General features: G+C 39.1%; 2 protein-coding genes and 1 long non-coding RNA gene across 4 annotated transcripts; 1 reads left to right on the forward strand and 2 right to left on the reverse strand.

Moving 5' to 3' along the window:
* Positions 1 to 380: 380 nt before the first annotated feature.
* On the reverse strand, positions 381 to 8,728 carry LOC113572824 (uncharacterized). 2 transcript variants are annotated; one of them, XR_014117333.1, is made up of 3 exons: positions 8,623 to 8,728; positions 2,512 to 6,664; positions 381 to 436 (listed from the first exon to the last, which is right to left on the reverse strand). It is a non-coding gene; the product is annotated as an uncharacterized LOC113572824 (long non-coding RNA). The 2 variants fall into 2 exon arrangements; XR_014117332.1 differs by lacking the exon at positions 381 to 436 and having other exon boundaries at positions 561 to 3,179; positions 3,304 to 6,664.
* Positions 8,729 to 8,974: 246 nt separating this feature from the next.
* six3b (SIX homeobox 3b) lies at positions 8,975 to 11,469 on the forward strand. Its single transcript, XM_027002685.2, has 2 exons — positions 8,975 to 9,670; positions 10,622 to 11,469. The coding sequence occupies exons 1-2, from the start codon at positions 8,979 to 8,981 to the stop codon at positions 10,809 to 10,811; spliced, it is 882 nt and encodes a 293-aa protein (XP_026858486.1). The 5' UTR covers positions 8,975 to 8,978; the 3' UTR covers positions 10,812 to 11,469.
* Positions 11,470 to 16,040: 4,571 nt separating this feature from the next.
* Positions 16,041 to 18,584, reverse strand: six2b (SIX homeobox 2b). Its single transcript, XM_027002619.3, has 2 exons — positions 17,586 to 18,584; positions 16,041 to 16,711 (listed from the first exon to the last, which is right to left on the reverse strand). The coding sequence occupies exons 1-2, from the start codon at positions 18,143 to 18,145 to the stop codon at positions 16,384 to 16,386; spliced, it is 888 nt and encodes a 295-aa protein (XP_026858420.2). The 5' UTR covers positions 18,146 to 18,584; the 3' UTR covers positions 16,041 to 16,383.
* Between the last annotated feature and the right edge of the window lie 1,968 nt (positions 18,585 to 20,552).

Genomic DNA, 20,552 nt, shown 5'->3' on the forward strand with positions numbered 1-20,552 from the left:
GCTGTCCATACCCCAGTGACCTCAACTTAAGCTGAGAAGATAACCTTCAGCTCTCTTCTTTGATGTCCAAAACAAATTTTGCATATGCTCACCAACACACCATCACTTCCACCTAGTCAGTTTCCATGTGAACTCCTCTCGGAGAGCAACCCCCTGCTAACACTTTGAGAGGTTTGTGGGAGTACTCTGATTCACTGACTCTCTACTCTCCCCCTTTCTGACCAGCTGGGGGATACAGAGGCGGCAGTGGACTGTGAATAGCGAGAGAAGACAGCTCCCCAGTGAATCACCTGTTATCGTCTCTTTGTCCTGGAATAGTCAGACATGATTCAATCCCTGACACTTCTTACTCAATTTTGTTATGCTGCCCCATGCATAACGAAAAGTTTTACCGACTCTGTTGGATGTTCAGCCAGCCTGATTTGGCCCAGTGAGCCTGTATGGTGATCAGAAATAACATAGGTTTTCAAATTACAGAAATAGTTGGTGAATTATTTGCTGTACAGAAATTTTACTGAATATTTTTACTATACTACTGCAAATTTACTGTCTGGATATTTTACTGTAGACTGATACTGTATACTATATTTACTGTATAGATATTTTACTGTAGACTGATACTGTATACTATATTTACTGTATAGAATGCACACATTAGACACACATTAGAAGTGTCCTATGTGGAAGATAAAGTACACACACAGAGATGCTAATGAGATGTCTCTTTCCCTGGACTTTACTACATATGTTAATTTTTGATCAGTCTGTGCTACCCTGACAAATGTGACTGTTCTGTACCATTTCTCCTATGCATATGTCCACTTGTACATAAGTGCACAGATGTGGCCGGGTGGCAGTGCAACTCTGTGTAGCATGTGCCTGTGAAGGTCATGAAACACAACTCCCTGTATTTTATAGTTATCCTGGCCAACACTGTGTTATGGTCACAGTACAACAGCAAGGTCACTCTTTGACTTTTATATCTTGTTGTAGTTAAGTTTTAAATTTAGAACACCGCTGATATCAAATGAAAATATAAATATGGAATCAACTAAGCAACATTCAAGTTCATTTTACACTTCTTGGTTGACATTTACAATTACACTTCAATTCTAAACCCCTCCTTGGTCTTCCTGTTGGCTCATAAATAACTTAATCAAGCCACTCTGCTTGGCTTTCACACCAGGAGCCTGCAAGGGGGTGAAATTGTCATCAGGTAAAAAGAAGAAGAAGAAGGAAAAAAAGGTTATGCAAAATCCCACTGTTAAAGATGTGAAGGGTCTTTCGCTTCATGCGGTAATGATTTTCAAATGTGTTCCTCACTTCAGGAGCGAGAGGCTGGAGTGATGGCCTTACAGCTGTTTTCTGGAGATAATTGATTTTGGAATAGGCCAGAGATGAGAGCTGGCGGGCGGGGGTGACGGCGCACTGCAACGGGGTCCGAGCCAATTTCCGCGGCCCTCATCCTGTTAATTACTGCAGTGCTGGAGCGCGGGACGCGCCCTCTCGCCTGCCCAGCCAAATTAAAACCCCTTACTTGCTCCCCCCCGCCAAGCCATGCGCAGGCCTGATGAATTTTTCATGGGCCAGCCCCTCTCCCTCACGGCTCTTCCGCTGCTGGTGCCATTTCCTGTGCCCTCTCACAGCCGCTCAGTCGATGGCGCATGAGAGAAAGCTGCACAAACACAGATAAGTCAGCGGAGAGGTTTTGCTCCTCGTTCAGCCTGCGCATCCGCAGTCACGAGTCTCGGTGAGAACTCACCATGTTTGGATTCTCAGCACCGGCCTACACATCTCACAGAAAGGAGAACATCCATATGCAGGAACCGAAACGGACACTGAACTTCCCTAACCAGAAAGCACTTTTTGTTGAGGGAGGTTTCATATTTAAATTTACTGGAGCGCAGACTTTGTTTTGGAGTTTTGGGACCCCCTCCTCTATTAGGAGTGCACCTCTCACCTCTTCAACTCAGCACACAATAGGAGCGGAGCGGTGTCTCTCTTGGGAAGTGAGCAGCGGCATTATGTTCTACTTGATGAATCCCACTGCGTGGGGAAGATGACAGGATCTCTGTGGCTTTGAGAATGTGTCGCACTGCCACAAGTCATATTTCAGCTCAGCTTCTCACAGACGTTGTGCTATAAGGGGTCCTGGCAGCAAAGCAGCCTTTAGGCTCCTATTATGATAGGCTACCAGTGGCGGTACATCACTAGCTGTATCTTAAGCATCGGTAGTTTCGCAAGAATTTCTTTGCCCTGACATCTATATTGTTTGCACTGATTTGACCTTCAGGAGTTATGATGAGTCCATTCTTCAGCTTTAATGGACAATAGAGCTGACGATTCTGACAAAGGTTTTGAAAGAGAAAGATAAGAGCAGAAATGCATAGAGATGTCGATTGATGGGCGTGTGTATAAATCATTGTGTTGCTTTTCGTCATAGTTTTGTTAGCCTGCCATGTTCCATACCTATTCCTCCAACCTGCGTGGACCTGAAGATGAAGGGCTCACCTGCAGATCTCCACCCCAGGCCATGTGCATCACAGGCCCCTTTTGTCCTTCTCTGTGCTCCAGTGTTCACTCTTCCTTGCCTCTGTGAGTTCTCCCAGAGGGAACCAGCCAGATTAGCAATATACCACCACTGCGACAACACCTAATAAAGACACTATCAAGTTCAATGCTAAAACTTTTCATAGGTCATAAAGGCAGTTATTTTGATATTCACTTATCATGTTCAGTCACCTTTAAATATGGTTTTTGCATTGTGGCTTCCGACACGAGATGTTCCTGTAATTCATATTATGTGTGGTCACTTCTGTCTGTGCTCCCAATCATAGAGACAGACTGACACAGAGGTCATTGCCGTTTCATGAGGCCTGGTTGTGGATTCAGGTTGTACATGTCCTCAGCTCTCCAACAGCAGTTTGACTGATTGAGTGCATTTCCATGTAGATCCAGTCTGTGGAGTCTGACCCACATCATTCACAGTATCTCCAGTCCTAAGCCATCATAAATGTTCCAAAAACTCAGACAATGTTATAATACTAAGAGGTGAATGAGCTGTCCAGGTGGATATTTTACATACATGACTTAATGAAGAAACACAATGGAGTTAAGAATAAAATCCAAATAACATGGTAGCCTTTCATCTTCTAGCCTGAATCCCAACTGGAGCTTGACTACAAACATGAGACAGAAAGGAGAATCAAACATCTGGCAATGCATTCATCTATGATGGTGATTTATAGAATAATAAAGTGCTATTTTTGTTAAAAACTGAACAAACCAAGCATGTTTCATTACATTGCAAGGGAAGGTCCAGTGCCATGCTGAAGCGGCGACCAGAACGCTCCAAGAAATCACCCAGGCCGTAGGGCCAGTGCAGCTGCCTGTTGAGCAGGAATTGAATGTTTTTAACATTTAGTGACTGTTTAGCATTTAATTTCGTAGGCCTCACTTAATGAGCTCAGCCATGCTTGGAGCGCTCTGTGTTTTGCTGAATTGAGACTTAATTACATTCCTCCGTCGTCTTCTGTGACCTGACGCCCCCCCCCCCCCCCCCCCCCTTCTGTCAGGACTGGAATGAGGGGAGAACAGAACAGCACAGACTGCACAGTTAGCGAAAGAGGAAGGTGGCCTTCAGCCAAGACACACTTGTTCTTGAAACCTGCAGTCTAGTCTAGTCACCCTACCTGTCAGAGAAATCTTCCTGAATTAAACACTTCCAATGCATGTTGAAGGCCATAGCATTGTTTTACCTGATGTCTAATCACATACACCCAGCACTACATCCATTTTCTGAGAAAATCTGAGCTCACTTCATTAATAAGCAAGCACATTTTGGTTGCATTTAATGGATTTGAATGAAAATATAATCACACAGTGTTCAAGCTCAGATAAATGTTAAAGCACTGGATACAGTGCTAAACAATCTAAAACTGAAAACATTCAACATGATTGCTTTCTTAAGTTTTAAGTGACAGTTCATGGGTCTTTTTCCGCCTGCTTTGTAGCAGAGAAATGGTACTCTCAGACTGCACCAGAACATCACATCTTTAATCACCTTATTTGTGGATTTATTACTTTTCATAACATAACATCTGCCCCAGCACCTAATTGGCATTGAGCATTTAATCTCAGCTTGGCTCTACTGCCCAGGAGGTCTTCCAGCCATTTTATTCTTACAACCATGTTACTTATTTTTTCCCCATTGTGGGCTATGGTGGTTTGGGGTGTTATGTGTGTTTTTTGTGTTTAATGACTTGCAGCTTCTCTCTCGCTGCAAAGCTGTTTTAATTTGTCACCTCGATCTCCTGCTCTGTGTTGTAGGCCTGTGGCTGAGGTCATTCAAAACGCTCAATTAGCCCCTGAGCTAGCATTCCACGCGCACAGCACAATTGTTCTGCAGTGCTGTATTGAATGGATGTGCCAATTCACTCCTCTCTCCGTTTCTTTCTGTGGCTGAGGCCGGTGTGTTTTCTGCCTTTTCTCTTTTTAGAAATGCTTGGTCCCATCTGCATTATAAAAGGAGAGAAGGTTGACAATCACAGTTCATCACTCCCAGAAATCCAAGGAATGACTGACAATTTCCGTAGCGAGGCAAATTACATTGGATATTTGTGTTTAGAAATAGACCTTGGATATTGCTTTAGATGACCTTGAGGAAACATATACTGCTTGGAAAAAAGGTGTTTGATTTTCAGCCCCTGCATAGGAGTAAAGTTCCAGGCAGTGCTAGAGGCAAACAATCCACAGCGTTCTCAGTCAGGAAGCCACATTTTAACAACGGTGAGGTGAGGAAAGATTGAAAATAGCAAGGAAGATGATGCCTTAAAATCGAAGCGGCCCAACTGTGTGCTTTAGAGCATTTGGACAAATAGAGGTGACATTGTTTCATTACATTTTATCCTTTACATAATGCCAAGTTATGAATGTGGAGCTCATACAGCAGCAGGCGACATATGATGTAGTCTGTTAGCTGAGGAAGAGGAAATGAGTGAAGCTCCCCAGTTAAGAAAGTCACAGTTGCCTTTACTTCATTCAAAGAAAATAATATAACACCACCTACAGTCACCTGGCCATTAAAGTTATTAAAGAAACCGTTTACATCCAGGCACATGCCTACTATGCAGATGTCTTAAGCAGCTTGACCCAATATCACTAATGTTATATACAGTCTGGAAACCACTGTGTTGGAAAACCTCACCTCAGAGAAATTCATCTTGTGTTTTTAAATGGGCAGGACCATGACCTTTCTTTCACAGCACCCTGGTTGGGCAGGGTTAGTCTTAGATGTGTGACAAAATGATATTATTGTCAAGATTATCATATAAATGGACTTTACTTATATTTTTATGCTACTCTTACAAAAAGTGCTTTAATGATTGTGTCACGCATGATGTGGACTTGTTTTATGTACGGTTCAGTTCAAGTTTAGAAAGTTTAATCTTTTACTCACACGATCATGTCTAAAGTGAGGTTGCTAAGAAAAAGGTTTGCTTATAGTACATATAATTAAATAAATAACATTTATAAGATGTGTTATAAGCCATGTGAAATGTTTTGAATTATTCATGTTTTTATGGTATGGTAATATGATTTAAACTTCGAATATTTCAGTGATATGATTGCCATTAACATCATTAAAACAGACAAAGGATTACAGTAATACGAAAACATTGCTTTGCCTTTTATAAATCAATTTGCTCAGTTGTCTGCCTTAGACATCAAATTAAATTTTAACCAATGAGAGAAGTGACTCATTGGGTGCATAGCTGATGAGGGAATTTTAAATACATGCAATAAATATTTTAGAACTGGAACGATAAGTGAGGGTTGGTGGCTTTAGGTAGCAATCACCTATAAATATTTAATTCAGTGGCCAGGTAATATCTCTACATGGTGCTTAACTAGTCACTAATAAATATCATTCAGACATTCCAAACAATATCAAAACCCTCCACTGCCAAGTTGCCACTTTTTGGCCACTGAACAAGGCCCTTAACCCTTAATTGCTCAAGTTGTATTCAGTTGTAATTATAAGTCCCTTTGGATAAAAAGCATCAGCTAAATGCTGTAAATGTATATATAAGACATCTCCATATCTGCTACGGTGACTATTAATATTCTGTATAACATTTTAAAAGTGGAATATAGTTCACAATTTGTTTTTAAATAAATTCCAATCTAACACTTCTCTTTCAATGTTTTTAAATAATAATAATAAATTATTATGCAACGTTTTAATAATATCTGGAATATCTGCTCTACCAAAAAAGAATAGGCCTATATATTTTAGAATGTATTGAATAAAGTGCTAAATATATAAATCACAATATTTATCTATCTGAATGGCTCTATAGTGTAGATTATCTCGTACTTGTTTGTATAACAATTATATAGCATAAACACTTTTTAACAATGTTAGACATGCTTTAGGTTGGCGTTATGTTCTCAGGTTTGTTATCCTGAGTGCGTGCACGTATCTCTCTCAAACGCAGAGAGCTGGTAAACTTGGTGCAGAGCGTGAGGAGAGCAACCTGTTGAATGCAGAGATTTTGCAGAGCCTTTGTCCTCCAGCAGGTCACGGGGCGACACATGGGTCTGTATCTGTCACAACGATGAGGCTCGCCGGATTGACCCTTTCCAGACATCCTTTATTGATCTAGAAAGGCAAAACCGCGCTACGAATGAAAATCGTTTTCGACAGTTGCACCTCATTCATGCCTTACATTCTCCGTTCGCACGAAAACTTTAGAGTTTTATTGCCCAGCGATGAGTTAAGAAATAGCGATTTTCTTTTGTGTGGCGAAGATTACGATGACTTTCGTGTGTTAACTCCCGACAAAAAGATAACAACACTACAGAATAATTAATATATATTATGTCCTAACGATGTGTGTTCTTTTAACCATTAGATTTTCTCTCAGTGATTGTTTGTTATATTATAATTCTAGTGATATGTTACATTCAAATTAATCGATTAACCATTTTTGTTCTTCATGATGGTGTCTTGCAAAATCATTGATTTCAGAATGAATATTGCTCATAAACGTTAATTGTGCTATTTAATAGTGGTAACCTAATCTTACTAATCGCTGGTTATAATTTAATAATTTGAAATACTAGTCCCTAATTTATAATAACACTGACTGAAAAGGGCCTTTTTGCGCTTTTTAAGCCCGAGTTTTATGATCAAACTTTCCATGCATTACCCGATCTGAAGACATGGTCCTAACATTATAGTCTACGGCCTAAAATATGTGGAACAATTGTCTCCATGCAGTACAATTTAATTGCTATAAAAGAATATATCATATAATTTTCTAGTACCTGCCCTATAAAGCCAAAATAATTAGTATAAGTACGTCAAAAGCACTGATGTGGCACCAAGAAAATTACATAATGTGTGTGCATACGTACAGCTAATACTCTGAGTGCAACCTCGTAGACATGCATCTTAAATAACAGAATGTCATATTAAGCACACAGATAAAACTTCACTGTTTATAAATACTTATCATACAGGAAAAGAAGAGAACCACGTGGAGAATTTGTGTCAGCTGAGGTTCTGGGTCAAATATTTGATCACTTTCAAAATGCATTCTCCCTACCTAAACAGAGGTTCATATCTGCAATAAACACGACATTCATCCAGTTAACTAATGCTGATAAAAGAAGGCCCGTTACTTATCTACGGGGTGCAAGACTGCTGCTTTTGTTTATAGCAAAGTCATCATCTGTGCATATTAAAACGCTTTAAACCTTGCATTGGAAGCCCGATGTTGATTTAAACAACTCTTTTACTCATTTGATTTATTTAACTTGAAAAAATGAATAAATTAAGTAAAAACAAACATTACCACCGTGCAAATGTGTTCATTTTTATCATGACAGCAAGTGTTATTCTTTAATCTCCTATAGCAAGACTGACCTAGGAACAGTGCTGGCTTTCTGGTCGTAAAGGCGTCTCCCATTGGAGAGAAGCCCATTAAGCCCTAAGCCTCAGGATAAACAGACCATTAGGCCAAGTGAATTAACTTGTTTGTGGCATTAATTACATGCTTTGTGCAAACAGAAAGGCATGTAAAAGAATGTTATTTGTCGCAGAATTGACAAACATCATGCTTCCTTGTCACTGACATATTAATGTTTTTTGTTTAAACGGATATTAGAAAGTTAAATTTAAGGTAAAGCATTAGACTACGTTAAGGGTAAAATTCACACAATTAAAGTGTCATCGACAATTTAAAAAATAGCCATTTGATGTTTTAATTTCGTTCTAGTCTCTTAAACAAATACAGCATATGTTTGGTGAAAGGTACATTTCTGGAAACGTGAAAATAATAAACTTTTTAAAAGTCGATATGGTAATACGCAAGGTCGTGGTTTTCTGAACATGATGACAGATCTGGTAATATTTATATAATTTGTTAATAGCCTATTCTAAAGGTATACATGTGTTCTTTATGAAGCAATATATTCTGCCTAAGCTATAGATCTAGTTTGTTTCGAACAAAGTTTCACTTGTACAGACGCAATGGAGAACACCCGTTCGCATTTTTCAGCAGTTCCGAACTCCCAGTAATACTAAAATAATATTCAACCTACTAATCCTCCTACCGTTGAACGAACTGGGGTACCATACGCCTGCTTGAAACATCCCGCAGAGAGAGGCTAGTTCTGATTGGAGTGACGATAAAACCCGAAGCGCAAGGCAAATGTGGGGAAGGCTTTTGCGCACTGGCTAATGACTGGCATGCTTGACAGTGATTGGCAGGGCTGCCATGACAACTACAGTACGACACCAGGAAGACCAATAGAAAAGCGAAACAAAATGTTTCAACGTTACAGTCGAAGCTGATTAAGGGTAGATATTACCCGGCCTTGTGGCATTACAGCTATAGCTGCAGAAACATCAAGCTGTTACCTTTACTGTGTTTTTTTTCCTTTCTTATTCGTCGACCTACGGCAAATCCATGGTTTTCAGATCTCCTTTAGAACTATATCCCTCTCATCTCTTCCTGCCGAACTTTGCGGATCGCCCTCTTCTTTTGGCGGGCAGCCTTCCCAGGGCGAGATCCCCGGAGGACTTACCCATGTTTCAGCTACCCACGCTCAACTTCACGGCAGAACAGGTAGCCAGCGTGTGCGAGACGCTGGAGGAGACAGGGGACATCGAGAGACTAGGTCGTTTCCTCTGGTCTCTGCCTGTAGCACCCGGAGCCTGCGATGCCATCAACAAACACGAATCAATACAGCGAGCCCGAGCAGTGGTCGCCTATCACACTGGAAGTTTCCGAGAATTATACCACATTCTGGAGAACCACAAGTTTACCAAGGACTCCCACGGAAAGCTCCAGGCGATGTGGTTAGAAGCACACTATCAAGAAGCAGAGAAGCTGCGAGGTCGTCCCCTCGGACCCGTTGATAAGTACAGAGTGCGTAAGAAGTTTCCTTTGCCACGGACCATCTGGGACGGTGAACAGAAGACCCACTGTTTCAAAGAACGAACTCGCGGCTTGCTCAGGGAGTGGTACCTTCAGGACCCCTACCCAAACCCCAGCAAGAAAAGGGAACTGGCGCAAGCCACTGGACTGACCCCCACGCAAGTGGGAAATTGGTTTAAAAACCGAAGGCAAAGAGACAGAGCAGCTGCGGCAAAAAACAGGTATTTTGCACGCTATTAAAAATATGTATTTAATGTGTATTTAAATGTGACTTATATTTAACCGATGGGTCTATTTGACAGTTTGTTGTATATTAGGACAAATGATTTCAAATATGTAAACATTTTGGAAGCTTACCAAAATTTGAAATGTGCATTTGAAATGTGCAACAAACAATACCGTGTTTATCATCAACTGGATAGTGTTTGTGATTACATTTATTCATTTACAATAACAGGTCCTTTATATGAAGATTGGTAACATTGCGATGTCCTTATGTAACCCAACATCAAATAATAGTAAAAAATAGAAGGTTTATTTTCACGGTTTTTCAATAAATTATTTTCAACAATAATAATTCAGTGAAGATGCTCAGGCTTCCTGACAAGTATAAAGAAAATGGGTAGCAGTAGGTTAAAAAAGGTTTGATTATTACCATGCCATATATTATAATTATTTCTTGTTCTTCTTCTATTAATAATTGTATCATTATCATTATTTGTATGCAACATCCGTAGTTGCATAGGTTATATTTGAACAATATTCAAATATTACTTCTCGATAAACCTATTTATATTTATATAGCCTCTCAGTATAAAGATGAAAAAAAATTCCCATTAACCATTTGAAATAACTGAATAACATCACCCATATTCATAACCGCAAAACAGTTATACCCGAGTTGAGTTTCCTTATGTGTATTTCCAGTATAGGAAATTGATTGTTTTACTATTTAATTGTCCGTATCTTGATTCGTGTACTTGTCAATGATTTTTTGTTTGTTTGAAGATAGAAATAACTGATTTTCATTTTGGGTAAAATGTGAATCCTGTATTTATTCTTTTACCGTGCAGAGCAGAATACGGATTTGTTAGTAACGAAATAATTTAATATAGTGTTTAACATACATAAATAACAAGTAACTGTATTGTCAACATTTCATTTCCTTCTAGGCTCCAGCATCACGGTCTCGGGCAAAGCGGCCTCCGTTCTATTTCAGATTCGGGCTGTACCCCTCACAGCTCCGCTGAGCCTCCTTCCGCGGCCGCAAGCCCCACCACCAGCGTGTCTAGCATGATTGAGCGGGTTGACGCTGGCACCATTCTCTCCGTTACGGACAGTGATTCAGACTTCGACGTATGATGTAGCATCGTTTAAATACGGGAAATCTGGACCTGAAAATTAAACTGAAAATGGACAACATGGGTAGCGACCATTTTGGCTTTCACTGTTGTTCATCAAATGGAGAAAAGCATGCTATTTTCCAAGCGCTTCAATGGACCGACGCTTTCTCATCTCTCTCATTTTGCATGGTCATTTGTGAATATTTTGGACGGTTTTGAAGCGGCACTATGAGGAGGAAGACTTGGGCTTTTCGCCATTTTACGTCTTTTCTGCTTCTGCTCCCCCCAAGCGATCAAGCCGCCAAGCGGACAATTTTATTTTCTGTGTTTATCAGACAATCGTGGAAAGTCAAAAGCACCTTTACCCGTCTTCTTTGACTTGACAGCAATGTTCAAAGTTTGCATTTATCTCGAGATTTTATATTGAATTATCAGTGTCTGATGCGTTTTCCCTTCTTAGATCTAGAACGTACTGAATATGCTTGTATAATATTGCAATTACGCCATCCTGCAGCAACTTTCGTTATTTTGTGTCCATAAGATGTCCAAGTGTCTGTAAAGTGCTTTGAGATTTTTAATGTATGTTCATTCGTTCGTTTTTATACTGTAAATGGGTTTATGGCGCTGAACACAGTGTTATGGGTCACTTTTATGCAAATAAATATAATTTAATATTATGAAGCTATTCATGTCTTTTTTGGGTATATTGAATGGTAAGCTTTTCTGAAAGCAGAAAGTGCTGGAGTGTTCCTCGAGCGTTCGCTTAGAACGCTTTAAAGAAATAAGCCTGGTGTCATATGGTGCGTGAAAAATTAAAAATAGGCTACTGTTTATTTGTAATGGGTTATTCTGTCCCTAATTGTCACTTTCATAGCTGTCTTTATTATTGACAAATTTGAATGTATATAAATTCTTAAGTTGCTTGCTTTATATTATATAAAAATAATATCTGCGGTTAGTTAAGAAGCATGCATCGTTTTAAATGAAGTTTAAATGTTTGTTATTATTATTATTATTATTATTATTATTATTATTATTATTATTGAAACGAGAAGAACGGGGATATGCTTTTATTACAAGCCTTGATAAATGACAAGGAGTAACGAGGAATCTCTTTTGGAATTGGCCTAGAAATTATAGAACATCAAGGAAAATAAAAATACGACCATAATATATTCTCTCAATACGTAATATTTATGCAGTAGGAGAGCGCGTTGGCGCTCGTTGTAGTGCTTTTTATTACGCGCAGGGTTTTTCTGGCCTGTTTTCGATTTGGCTTTCATCGCTTAACTGAGCAGTTTTGTATTCGTGTTTATTCACGCGGCAGTCCCCCTGACCTGGATTCACGAGACTGCGTGGAGTCCTGCTATAGAACATAAAACGTTACTCACCTTTTAGCAAATTCAAGTAGATTTTTTTTTACTTACAGATAACTTTTCAAACACAGTAACTTGCACTAAATAAGCAGCACCCTATACCTTATTGCTCAGCATTGAAATGCTTCCGAACATGTTCAGTTTATCTTTTATAATAATTTGTATATATGTTGCACAACACTTAGGTTTTTTTTCCATTTCAAACCATAAAAATGTAGTATCATCCGAATATTGTAATATTCAAACAGACTTCTTAAAGTCACATGAATGATGACAGGATAAATAGCTGTATGGGACGGATGTTTTAACTTTAACTCATAACCGCAAGCGCGTGTTCTCATGGCCTCCGCGCACTGTACCAGCTGGTAAACGCAAGCGCACTTTGACTTCGATGCAAACTTACTCGGCTTACTTCAAGCAAATGGTAATTGCTTTAACCTATTCACCTTCACGCGCAACTGCTGAGAAGGGTCGAGACCCATCACCTGCGATTTCACCATGTGAGTTTTATCCGAGAATTATACGTGGAGTAGCCTACACTGTGGCGTGTTCTTTGAAACAGCTAACTGACCCCCACAAATGCGCACATGTACTAGATGTGCACATGTACTAGATTAGACGATACCAGCAAGTCACTCTTAATAAACAACAATGAAGTAATGTCTTACATCTGAATGAATTTATTTCCATTTGTTCCTGTCCACGTGACACAGCGCTCATCTTTCCTCCTGGTGTTCAATTCAACTTAAATCGAAATCAGATGATGAAGATTAAGCAGTGCTTTTGAAGATGGTGATTAGTTTAATCGGGGTTAGAATGCTGATGTTCAAGAGAACAAAGGTATCAATGCAAAATTTAACATGAAACGAAGCTTCAGCGATGGATAAAACCTCAATGGACAGCTTATATGGTCTCTGAATTCTGTGCTTTTCACGCCATCATGTGGTTGATTTTACACCCTACAGATCGTGTTAGTACTGTTTGGTCCGACTTTTACGTTGGTTCCGCTAATACAGCCCACGAAGGCTATATATTTTTGAACAAAACAGCAATGCTTGTGAAATACATTATAAGCTCAATTCTAAGGCATAGGTAATATCCTTACTAAACACTTCAGTAATTTAAACAACCAAGGGATATACCTATATTATGGGTCTAGTATATATGTCTGTTTTAAATATTACAGAAATCCTGCTCAGGTATAACTCTAATTGTTCCCACCTAATGAGTTACCAGTTTTGTATTAGGCAGATACGTTTCTGTTTTTGATTTTTGTTGTGAGAGATGAGTTTGAGGGTATAAACATGTGTAATTCAACAACAGCCATAAATGTAGTTCGTATTTGTACATTTGTAAGCGCAGCTCCTGAGACAGTGGTCAATTTATCGTCGCTAAGGACTAAAAAAGATTTTTAGAAAAATGAAAAAGAATAAGAATTCTTCTTACCGACAACAAGACCGTCCTGTTAATAATAAGCTAATTATTACGATCGTAATTGTTTTATTAAACTATGTTAAACAATATTATTCAAACACAATGCCGGGAAAAACAGCAGAGTCGATGCTATCACTGTTACTTTTCGTGGTTGATGCAGCGCTAAACAGAAAGGTCAGGTAAACAGTTACAGCCTTTCGTAGTCGCTTTTTAAAGGAGCAACATATATGTTAATCAGTATGAAGGTATGGGTAAAAACCACGGCCTTGGTACTGAGAGTACCTTGCTTTTCCTGCTGTACCAGGTAAGCTACAGCGTCAGGCAGACGTAGAGCCCGTGTAATTTTGAAGGGTCACAATGAAGCATTTTCTGCACTAGGCGGCAGTATGATCCCAATTTTGATTTTGACCAATATAATCCTTCCAATAGAGCTAATCATGGGAATTAGATAATGGGTGGAAAAGACTTCACGGTGTAGTTTCCCCTGTTCTACATCTGATTCAATCTAGGCTATCAGTTTTCTTTTAGATAATACTTTCAGTTTCTAGACACAACCACGTCTGAAACGCTTTATTCCCACCGTGAGACAAACATTGCCTATTTATACCTTAAATTTATTTACACTTGCAAACAAGCTGTGCAAATATAGGCTGATTGCTTGCGTTCAGAATTCGGCAATTTTAGAGTAGAACATGCAACTTTTCTTCCAACGAAGAAAACCCAGTGCCGAAGCCTATATTTCACAGTTTGGAAATCACTGGCTTTGGCTACTAAATAAAACTTGTATAGCCAAAATAGTTATCTGTTGTGAGACCTGTTTATCCTTGCAGTCTTTGTTAACCTCTATAATATTGATTTGGTATGATTGTAGAGCGAATCCTAGTATGAACCCTAACTTGACTTATTACAACCGTCCTTAACGGCTACGTAGGCCTAAGGATTAGAGTTAGTTTCCCAATATGGACACATTTTAAATATTTACAAAACACTTCATAGTGGATGTGAGGAAAATAATTTACAAGTTAATTTTGTGAGTGTAATTGCTGAAATTTAGCGCGATTTTAAAATTCTGTTAAAACCCTGTTACTCCATTCTCCATTCACGAATAGCCCACGAATAGGCTATGGCCTATCATTAATAAAAAATTGAGTAATAAATCTGCATCCTACGAATTTCGGTCAATCAGGAGCCTGGTTTGTTATCAGACACTCGTGATAACAATGATGAAGATATCAGTTCCATTTTAATTCATTTAATTGAATTTTATAATGAGAACAGTAAAAAGACCCTTTATAAATTTAAACCTATCAGACACCAAGTCTAAAAATGATTGTGTTTACACTTACTTAAGTGGAATCTGTACTACAGTTCATAGGTTCTGATGGATTGTTCTTCATATAGACTGTGTTAAATACAAATTACCTACAAACGGCACATTCTTGAATGTATTGTTTCGTGCATCTATTAGCTTTTTCTTGAGAAGACAATCATAACCATTGAGGTAACCAAACTGCCTACAGACTAGACCAATTCACGGTCATAACAAACCAGACATCTTTCTTTCACGAAGTGTAGATCTCCATGATTAAAGACTGTATGTACTAGATCGTAAAATAACTGAATAGATGAAATAATATTATATGTACAAAGGTTTTTATGAGCTTTATAATCGTACTACAGAGTTTTCGATACACATAGAACTATGATGCTTTCGAGAAATTTTTCTAATGTCACATTTACCGCTAATCTTGAATAAATTCCAGCTCAAAAAGCGTCCATCCAACAGAGACGAACGAGGCTGAAATAATCTCAACAATATAAAAACTCGACAATATGTCAAGCTCTAAAATTACTTAACCTAACTCCCAATAAAGATATCTAATTAACCTACAGTGGAGAAGGGGAAACTGAATTTAACTGCCCGCTCAGTTCGCTTACCTGTTGTAGATTTGTACATTGACCTAATGTAGGCTACATACTGCACTTGGGTATTGCACACCTTTGCCAACTGCCCCATTATTTTTAAATTGTTTAGTCTTATACTGACATTCTCAGTGGGAAATGTCTTTATTTATGAGTGCCATATTAGCTGTAATTATATTAATCTCAATTGCCTATCTGATGAATACAATCGAAATTGTGACAGGTTCTTTTTCATTTTATTAATGCTAATAATTGTCACTGAACGATAATGCAAGAATAATAAGACAAAAAAACAGTTGTGTGTCTCTACTTGAGAAACTAACAAGAAATTGTTATTGTAATTATGACAGATTGATTTTTGTTTCTTTTTACGAATGTGGCCTTAACTTTATATAGTAATATTTATCTTTATCTTTGATATTAACTCTTATAAGGGGGCAAATAAGCCAAAGTCGATTATCCTCAAAAAAGAGGAAAAAAACGACTATAGTCAATATTGTCTTGTCAATATATATTTTATTAGTTTATGTATAGCAAGATATATCAAAAAACTATCAGCTGATTTATAATGATTCATTATACAATGGAAAGTTCCTTATCTTTCGCGTATAGTGCATAACGTGGATGATACCTTCCTTTTGTTGGTCTTTGTTTGAAATCGGCTATTGGTTTATAAGACTACAAGTCGTCCAAATACATACATTTCGTCAAAGCTGGTTATGCAACAAATGTTATTTGATGTATAACAATTGGGAAATTAATACATGTTTGTCTTCATCATCTTTGGTTTAATAGCAAGTGGTCTTTAAGCGCAGTACGTATGCCCTCGTTGCGCACGGGTTTTAAACCTCCGAGTTCTTACGAGCCTAGATCCACCAGGCTGGCCGCCATGGGGTTGAGAAGGCTGTCGTGCATGGAAAGGTGGTGGTGGTGATTGCGCTGCTGATGGAGGTGGTGGGTGTCCGTGCCACTGACAGGTATTGCACTGGGGCCCGGCGGAGGGGCAAAGCTGTGGAGGGGTGGCAGGCCCGAGCTGGAGGGCATGAGCATAGCAGGGCTCATGGACGTGTGATCCGGGGTCCCGACTGGAGATTTGTCGTCGTCCGAACTTTCACACTGAGATTTGTTTTCGTTCATTTGAGACGTCAGTAGGTTGTGCCCGTTTTGATTTGTGCCTTCATTTTCCCTGAGGAGGAGATAAGTGACAGACATTAGCCTAGCAATTCAGCAAAAGCACACAACCCAGGCCTTCGCTTATGTTCCATACAGTCGCCTCTACCTTGTTTTAGGAGATGCCGTTTAACAGAAACGTGTTCTAACTGGCCAAATGTTATCAAGTTATTTAAATTAAAATATAAGCACAACTCAACAACAACAGTAAAACAAAATATATTGCATCATTAAATTTTAGATTTACCCCTTTTAGAACTTAAAAACGAAAATGATAATCGATAATAACAATAACAATGATAATAATAATTATAACTTTTCGAGGAAAATCCTTTCTATTCATTATCGTGTTCAACTGTTGATAATTTAATTAGTAATATTTAGCCAATTTCATCGATGAAGAATATCCTAAAAGTGGATAAGGAATGTGACTATATAATTTGTGGGGATTTTGCACCTGAGAATCTCTGGCCCAGAATGCGGGTTAAAAGGTGATTTAGCAGATTGCGCACTATAAACAAGGTGGTTCGAGGAGATCACTGAACCTCTTGAAGGCCTACAGCAAATTAAATGACAGGTCTACATTTCTGCAGTAGCCTTTACAGGTGGATATCTCTTAAATGCTAGAGTGCCATTTGTGAAATAACTAGTAATATAATATTTGTTCAAATCTAAGGTTTTCACCTTTGGTGTCTCATTTGTCACTTTATTCCCTGATTCAGAGCCCATAATGTTGCTTTATACACTGTAGCACTGGTCGTGTACCAAGAAAACAATAATCGTATTGTGTAATTTACATACTACTTTAGCGAAGTTTCAGTGAAACAAAAAGAACAACCCGAGCAAGATAAACATTATATATCTCGAATAAAACGTTTGAACAGCTTTACCTTTCCTTTGCCTCTGCAGCGCGGTCTCTCTGTCTTCGGTTCTTGAACCAGTTGCTAACCTGCGTGGTTGTAAGACCTGTAGCCTCGGCCAATTCTCTTTTTTCCCTTGGGGAAGGGTACGGGTTGTGAGAGTACCACTCTTTGAGTACGCAGCGGCTCTTCTCTTTAAAGCAGTAACTTGTCTCCTCTCCATCCCATATGGTACGAGGCAGAGGAAACTTTCTGCGGACGCGATACTTTCCAACCGCGCCGAGAGGGCGACCGCGGAGCTTTTCTGCCTCGATGTAGTGCGCTTTCAGCCAGAGCTGTTGCAGCTTGGGATGGTTGTGCGGAGAAAACTGGTGACTTTCTAGTACTTTATAAAGCTCCCTGAAGTTGCCTCGATGAAAAGCGACCACTGCTTTTGCTTTGAGCACACTCTCGTTCTTGTGAAGGTGTTCGCAAGCAGGCAAGGACCACAGAAAACGTCCCAGGCGTTCAATACTCCCTCCTTGTTGCAGGACTTCACAGACACAGGCAACTTGCTCTTGCGTGAAACCAAAGGTTGGTGGCATAGACATTACTGCAAGAAAAACTATTCCAGCGTTCCCGGTGTTTTCTTAACTCCACTTGCTTCCTATTGCTTTCCCCAAATTCACACAGGTGACTCAAGGGGTTTGAGGTGTTCCCACGGACGAAACTCAATTCTTGCTAAGCATATCAAAAATGCATGATATAAAAACAACCCAACAGCAACAGTGAAACGTTATTCTTTACATATATAGATATGAATCGTAGTTAATTTTCTTCATCTGATAATTAGATTACCTAGCCTATTAAGAAACGGAAATGATCTTATTCTTGACTCTCGCGTTCAAGTTATGCGCAATACATTATTTCCTCGATTGTCTTCAGCTATTAGCCCGCCCTCCGGTAAGCGTATCTCTTTACAGGTTTGCCTCTGTGCCTGGCGCGAGCGCATCCTCTTGGGGAGCCATTCAGGGAAGTGTGCAGAAAAGTTGTGTAGCCGAAACTGACCCCACTACATGGCGATAGAATGGCACTGTCATGCAGCACAGGGGAAGAAGAGCAACCCTCTCCGGTGCGGCGCAAACAGCGGAGACAGACATGAAAACTCACAACATGCAATTCTGTAGCACATACAGTAAATAACGACGAATTCCATGAAATTAGAGATAAATAATACAACTCATACTCGTATTTGGCCTAATCTTTACTGCAGTCAAGACTTGTCTAGTTGACATATCGATGTCTGCGTATTCTAGAACCACTAAATTTTACTTATGCCTGCTTACAATATTAAACGATTTCACTCCATAATCGGTCTAGCTACTTTACTATCCAATATTCGAAATAAAGGAATGTCACATGAATGTTACGAGTGATTAGGTAATCATCGGTACGTTTGGTAATATCGAAAGGAGAAAAATAGTAACATAGGAGCCACTGGGTTCGTCGCTTTGGACAAGACAGCCACCAGAAGTGTGTTAGATTGATAGTTGTGACGAGAAGTCGCTGGTATCATGTATCTGTTGAGTTATTTTGGAATGTAACATGAGGCCATCTTACTTTTTCATATGGACATTGTAACTGCAGCATTTGGTTCCAAGTGGACACTGAGATGTTTACTAATTTGGCCTTATTGATTTTTAAGGCTGTGTTTATTAGATTATTAACTATATGTTGTAGATACATCATAACATATGGATATATTGAAATATTTTGCTTGTTATTAAGGTGGAGCTTTATTTTTGATCCATTGTTTTAAAGAGTACACTCAAATTAAAAGCAACTCAAAAGAAATTGGTAGTTTTATATTTCTCTTGATTAATCTATGTTCTAACCTTATTTGAATGAGAGTGAGTTTGTAGTTGCACCTAACAAATAGAGGATAAATAACACAGGGAAGTTTCTTTCATATCTGTCATATCCGTCATACACAGAGTGGTAGTCATGGATTAGTTAAAAAAAAATTTATAGCAATGCATATGGTGCTAAAAGTTCCCAGAGTTCATCATTCATTCAAATATTCACAAGAGTTCGACATTCCATCCAGTAAAGTATTCAATCCCAATAGCGTCCAATGCACATGCACTATCCAGCACAGGGCTGAGTTTGCAGTAAAAGGGCCTGATTGATTGTACATGGCCAGTATCAGTTTCCCTGCAGAAGGGGAGGAGGTGTGTAGGCAGTGGCTGGCCTGTCTGCAAGCACTTCCAGCCGGCAGCAGTCGTGGTCCAGCTCCAGGGGCATGATGGCAGAGCAGGGGTGGTGCAGGAGCTGCTGGAAGTTTATAGAGTGCACAAGAAGTCGGAGAGAGCTGGTATACTCTAAGCACTGAGGGCTGGGCTGGCACTAAGTATGCTGTGTCATTCTAAAGCCAGCTGGAGAATCAGAGAGCCAGGCCTGGCTACTGTGTGGTGCTCCTGCATCTGAGCTTGCTGATGGAGCAGAGAAGTCTGAGAAATGCTGACATAAATCTTCTTAATCTTCCTAATCAAGTATAAAACCTACGTTGTGTAGTGAGATGCAAAAGCCTAAGCCCTCTACTAAAATCTATTACAAAATTTTACTCAATTGTTACTTTATTGAAACCAAGACCTTGAATAAATATATTGCAATATCCACACCAATTGCTTCATTTTAATTTAAATTATAAATCTTTAAATCAATCGGTAAAACGCACAGTATATACTCCTAACACAGTGTTAAAAATGTTGTCTCTTAAGGTTTAAACCTTGATTTTGATTCCGTTAGTATTGCTCTTATCCTTGCTTTTGATAGTTAACCAAGACATTTGACATGTATTGAATGCTATCTACATTCTTCATCCCTTTTTCCTCTGAAAAGTTCCCTGCCTTTTAGTTCTTAATATGCAAATCTGTGTATTCTACAGCAAACTTCATCTACTGTTTAACTGTCCACACCAGACTTCTTCCTAATCAAGCAGCAAGACACTATTTTTTG

The sequence above is a fragment of the Electrophorus electricus genome, chromosome 15, assembly GCF_041902795.1.
Source record: "Electrophorus electricus isolate QZ-2024a chromosome 15, ASM4190279v1, whole genome shotgun sequence".
NCBI classification, from domain to species: Eukaryota; Metazoa; Chordata; class Actinopteri; order Gymnotiformes; family Gymnotidae; genus Electrophorus; species Electrophorus electricus.